Source organism: Atractosteus spatula, chromosome 2 (genome assembly GCF_055471065.1).
Source record: "Atractosteus spatula isolate fAtrSpa1 chromosome 2, fAtrSpa1.hap1, whole genome shotgun sequence".
NCBI classification, from domain to species: domain Eukaryota; kingdom Metazoa; phylum Chordata; class Actinopteri; order Semionotiformes; family Lepisosteidae; genus Atractosteus; species Atractosteus spatula.
In genome coordinates this window covers 71,949,635-71,955,634 of record NC_142707.1, presented here as the reverse complement: position 1 = coordinate 71,955,634, position 6,000 = coordinate 71,949,635, and the positions used below count along the sequence as shown (strand labels likewise).

At 37.6% G+C, this 6,000-nt stretch overlaps 1 protein-coding gene across 1 annotated transcript in view; it reads left to right on the top strand.

The window, feature by feature from the left end:
- Positions 1-5,391: 5,391 nt before the first annotated feature.
- LOC148840177 (uncharacterized) overlaps positions 5,392-6,000 on the top strand; it is a 71,038-nt gene continuing 70,429 nt past the window's right edge. Inside the window, exons 1-2 of the mRNA XM_088936541.1 lie at positions 5,392-5,451; positions 5,534-5,660. Of these exons, the coding sequence (XP_088792667.1) occupies positions 5,392-5,451; positions 5,534-5,660 (187 nt within the window). The remainder of the gene's footprint in view (positions 5,452-5,533; positions 5,661-6,000) is intronic.

Genomic DNA, 6,000 nt, shown 5'->3' with positions numbered 1-6,000 from the left:
TCAGCTGTATGGCGAAAACCAAACTTACAAACTTTCTGTACATTATACAGGACACGGCTGCCTGAAATCACTCCTTGGTTACTTGTTATCTAATTATCTAATCACCTGATTCTAATTCTAATTCTAATTTCTTAATTACTCTTAATAGTGGTAAGTAAACTGAGAGTTCACTTAATAATTTACATACACTGAATCTTAATCATTCATTTTATTCTGTCATTGTGTCAGTAAAACACTAAACTGGCAATTACAACCCTTTTAGTTATTTTAAACAAAGATGGATTTGAATAAACAAGGGTATCAGGGTAAGAAATTGTAAATCCCATAATTACATTGGAGGTTCACAAACTTTTCTCAGCACTGTATATTAAGGAAGTCTTAGCAACAGAGCAGCAGTACATTTTTGTAAAGGTCACCAGTTTGCATGTTCATTCAAATGCATCTAAGATTAGCATATTTCAAGAATGCAGAACATGATGTCTTTACTTGGAATCCATTACAAAGCATTCTTTCTTGCTATTGCACGAATGCTTACAGTATGTAGCTAATTTCACATTCTTGTCTAAATTAGGTACATTTATGATATTTAATCTTAATAAATAATCTATTTGAAATGCATTTTATGAAACACGGAACTATTGTGTAATGTGATACAAATTGTTTTTACTACTGTAGAAAGCGTGAGCAGAACATTATTAGTGACAATGTGAGCAAGTCAGGATATTTTGTAATGTTTAATACTGAGTACTGAGCTAAATATCTGTCTAATATTTAAATCTGCACAGATGTGCTATCATGGACTTGTCCAGCTCACTTAATGATTTTTATTTTTAACTTGAGCTACATTTCAATTAGAGATTCAAAATGTATGCTAAGTAAATCCTCTCATTATAGCACTATGTCTTCTGTCCTTGCTGTTGGAATCTCATGTCCTTTTGTGATATACAGTACACAAATGTACAGTAAGATGCATTTCTCCCAAAGCCAGATCAGTTAGCTGAAATGAAAATGGTCAAAACAGAAACGACAACTTGAAAGGTGTACCTGTAAAGATTGTATTTTTCCAAGTAAGCATATTGAATCAGTTTAACTAATCACTTTGCAGATATGATTACAACAGCATGGGTTCATGCTGCAAAGTATAATTGGCAATAAAACTTTGTATTTGTCTACAAGGCAAAACACAAAAAGGCTACAAGGCTCTAATGATTTCTCTACTTCATGGAAAAACAGTTTTAGAAACACATTGCCATTCGTCCAAACACATGCATAAATCTGGCTTGCTTTAGATCTCTCAAGTGTTTCATTCAGGGTGGGTGGTGGTGGTCGATGTCAGTTTTATGAATATGTTGATAAATAGCTACTATTTTTCAAACAATATTCTTGTCATAAAAATTTCTAAACTCAAGTTCTAGGGATGAGCATCAGCAAACAACAAGCCATTTTATTGATGCAATTATTTTTTTTCATTTTATAATGGCATTTGGTCTGAAAATGAGTCACTTTCTCACCACCCACATGGTTTCGCTATATATACTTTCTAGGGGATAGAAACAACCACAAGACAGAAGCAGACGGGTTTCATTGCAGAGTCAAAGCATATTTGCTGTATGTAAGAATTAGACCCGTTGCGATTGGTTAGTATAGTTTTAAACTTTACAAAATCTGATAAATTAATTTCCCAAAACATCCTTTATGGTCATGTGGTGTTAAAGAATTTCTATGGTTCTATGACCACATACTGTAAATTAAGATATTCATAAACACATATACTGTAGTAACTGACAATTATTTCCTATCTGAAAACACTTATATACTGAGCATCAAATGAAACATATCTCTCTACCTATGCTTGTGTGCTTTTAGATAAATCAGATACAGGTGTTGGTTATTGGTTAAGTATATTTGTATTATTTTTTGTTGACTAATCTTTCAAATGATTTCACCTGTCTGTTGAATGTCAAGCTGGGTGAAGAATGACAGAAAGGAAACAATATGTCTTGCTTATCAAGAGAAGAATGATGCCATGCTATCAGTATGTTTGAGTCCTCTTTAGCCATTAAGGGCACTGGTGTGGAACAATGCACTAATTGTTGTGTACAACAGACCAATCGAACGGTCCAAGAGTGAAGTCGCTACAGAACTCGCTAACGAATGCTTTGTCCACGAGGTAGAGGAAGGACCCTGTGTGTTCTTCTGAGAGTTTCAGATCGGGAAAAGGGTGAAAGGGAGAGGAGAGTCGGAGTTGAGGGACGAAGGTAGAATTTCGAAGACCAGAGTTTCAGTCAGAGGGGATCGAAGGCTAAATATCCAAGTCGAGGGGCTGACGTCGGAGTCGAGGGACGAAGGTAGAATATTCCAAGACCAGATTTTCCATCCGAAAGAGAAAGCTCCAAGGATAGAGGCTAATACCAAGCGCATACCTGAGTGTAGTGAGGGTCTAAATATCCCAGGAAGTGGAGGGTTTGGTTATTAGTGTGGTGTCGTGATTGGATAATTGATCAGTGCGCTGGCGCTTGCTGGAATTAGCCACAGCTGTGGTCGGTTTAACGAGAGGTCGTTTACGGGATAGAATATGGTTGCTGGTGGACGTGACACTCACCTCCGCTCGAATCAAATCCTGGTACTATATATCACATGCTGCCCTTCCTACTACATGACTATATCCCAGCAGGAATGTACAACTCAGTATGTCAGTAAGGTTTTATTGAGAGATTAAAATATGATAATTAGGAAACCCACTGAACATTTCCAGGATAAATTAGACACCTAGGACTATATTAATAATACCAAATAAAATGTGTTCATGGTTTCCTATAACGTGTATGATGGTCTCATATTTAATAGTAAATAGTAAATAACAGATAGGGTGACATTTATGAGGAGCCATTTATGCCTTAATTCAATAAATTGTTTGGATATAAACAACATCATTGTTAAAGAGTATGATTGAATATCAGTCTTTCTGGTAATCCAGGTGTATGCCAGGTGTCACATATTAGAAGGAAGCTGGGAAATAGGATAGAGATATATAAAAAGATTTGCACATTTACATTTCCCCTGGTGAAAATAATAATATCCTTACACTTATATAATTTTTGTCTGGACACTTCACTCAAAGCTCTTTACAGGTAAGGGGGACTCCTCTCCACCACCACCAGTGTGCAGCCCCACCTGGAAGATGTGACAGCAGCCAGAGTGCGCCAGTACTCTCCCCACATAGGGCCAGGAGTCTCCCATCCAGGTACTGACCAGGCTCACACCTGCTGGGCTCCAGTAGGCTGCCAGCTGTGAGCTGCAGGGTGATATTGCCCATCTGTTCTCAATTAGTGTATCCCATGGTAAAACGGCACGATTCAGCAGTGGGATTATTTGGGCCCTTCTCCTCATTGTGAGACATACTATATTGGTGGTGTGCCTGACTGTGTTATGGTTCTTTTAAGTTTGGATGCACCAAAGAAGCTATTGCACAAAAAAATTATAAATATAGTATTCTATTCTAAAATTCAAATTCATTTCAGTTCCAAAGAAAAAGAAGTTCTATACTACTGTATATTTCATTATACTGTATGAAATCATTTCAGTCCTTATGATTTTAAAATTGAACCTAAGTTTATTTCCACCATGTTGGGGATTCATGCAGATATCTTAAAATCGGTAGTTTTCACTTTTGAGATACTGTGATGGGGTTATTTTCCAGGGATTTTCCAAAGTTCTCTGTACCTCTTATTCATTTTGTCACATCCCTTTAACGGCTTTCTCGTACAGTGCAGTAAAAAAGCACGATACTTGTGAATATGAAGTGTCTATATTCAGACTTTTCAGCTTGTGTACATTGTAGACAGACTTCTGTGCTCAGATTAAATCAGGGTAAAGGAATTTTCCTGTTGACTTACAAAAATCCTGACTTAAGGGCATGAAAAAATTGTTTTCATATGCCACTTTGTCCTGTTGCTTGCTCTCTATTTCACTACAGTATAAATGTCTAAATTCTACAATTATTTTATAGTACATTTTTGCTACAATGAGAACAATGCAAAATTCTGTACAAAATTATTTCTCCAACAATACATAAGCTGCAACTTTGTCATATTTGTCTAACTGGTTATCTAACGAACACATTTATAATATTTAAAGTTTTATACTTGTCATTCAATATTTAAAGGTGTCTCTGAGCTTTTGTTTTATAGAAATAATATACGGACCACAATCAGTTGTCCATTAGCAAGACTCCCAGAATCCATACTGTTTCTGTACTATGTGCTCAGAACACTGGAACATGGATCCGTTGTCCTCATCCACATTACTTATAAATAAACCATCCTGAGAACAAATGTCAATCTTTTCATCTAAGATTATTCATAAGAGTTATAAATTATTCTTCTTTGTCAACTTTGTTTACGGTAGATGTAAACCAATGTATTGTTTCCTGAGCCACACTTTGTAGGTATTTATCCTCATCAGATGCAATTTAAAAAGCTAGCCACATATTTCAGAAGGGCAGATTTCCTCTGCAGAAAGCAGATGTTTCTCCATTAATACTCAGGGATCACAGGATGCTTCCTTTTAAACTTCCTTTATCTTCTTATTTTCCCCCACTTTGCCCAGCCAAAGAAACAAGTATGTTGCCTCAAGCGTGGATTATTGAGCATGTGGCCTAGCCTGCTTCAGTTATTGATCTGGCTAACAGGATGTTGGCCCTTTCCCTCCATCCCTTGGGATTGCATGCTACTGCCATCTGCCATGATACATAGAGCCATTTCCCCTCTGACCTGTGGGTGTTAGCCATCATTGTTTCGGACACGCGTTTCAAGCCCTTATTGTGTTGCTGAATAGGCTGCTGCTTTAGGTAACTGACCCCGATGGACTGAGCAAGTTGCAGAGACAAAGGCTTCAGAAAACAATTTTGTTCTGTGAAAATTATATCAATTGAAAAAAAATACTACAATACAAACTATGCTGCAGGAAGGTTAACTTATCTTTCCTGAAGTCTAGAGTTAACCACTCCCTGGTTTCAAAACAGGTAGCTTTGTGTAAAGCAAAAGCCCATGAAGGTTTTCTGATACACCGTTGGATAATTAATTCCCTTAGGTACTCTGTCATGGACAAACAGATCTTTTTTCACAGGGATTTGAGAGTTACAGTATGTTTAGTTTTTAAATTCTTTGGGAGCAGATCTGGTAGGTGCTGTTATTATTTTCAAATATTGTACCAAGGCTTTTACTGCACAATTATATCTTGCAATCATGCTGTTTTCAGACTGCGGTTGCGATTTAGATTCTGTATAATTATATGATGTCTTGATGGCCAGCATGCGGGCGCTGGGGCTCTATTCTAGGGATCTATTCTGGACCTGGGGTTCTGTCTGTGTGGAGTTTGCATGTTCTCCCCATGCTTGCGTGGGTTTCCTCCGGGCGATCCAGTGTCCGCCCACAGTCCAAAGGCATACCGGTAGGTTCATTGACTTCAGGGAACACCAGCTCCAGGTGTGAGAGTGTGCATGTCTGTGTTTGGTTCTGTGTCTGCCCTACAGTGGACTAGCATCCCCTCCAGGGTATACCCCACCTTGCGCCGTTTGCTTGCCAGGATGGTCTCCAGCTCCACTGCTGACCTGAACTGGATGAAGTGGTTAGAAAATGGGCGGAGGGATAATGCCACGCGTAGCAGTTTTTTAAAAAAAATCAATAAAATCTAACAGATGAGGCGCATCACTCAGAACTGACCTCCATGTAGAATCTTTAATTCTCTAAAATATATTCATCTGAAATATATGTTGTACCTCTAAATCTCTATGTCTCTAAATCCCTTTGTGAACTCTCGTGTGTTCTCATTTTGACCTCTGTGTATTTGGTTTCGATATCTTCATTGTGAGATTTTTTCAAGTGATCTGCTAGTAACAAAATCAAACACATTGATTTAAACTCTATATAATATACAATTGATATTTCTTTCACATCCAAACTCAAGGCTTGCAGTCGGTGTTGAAAGAGCTGCACTGAT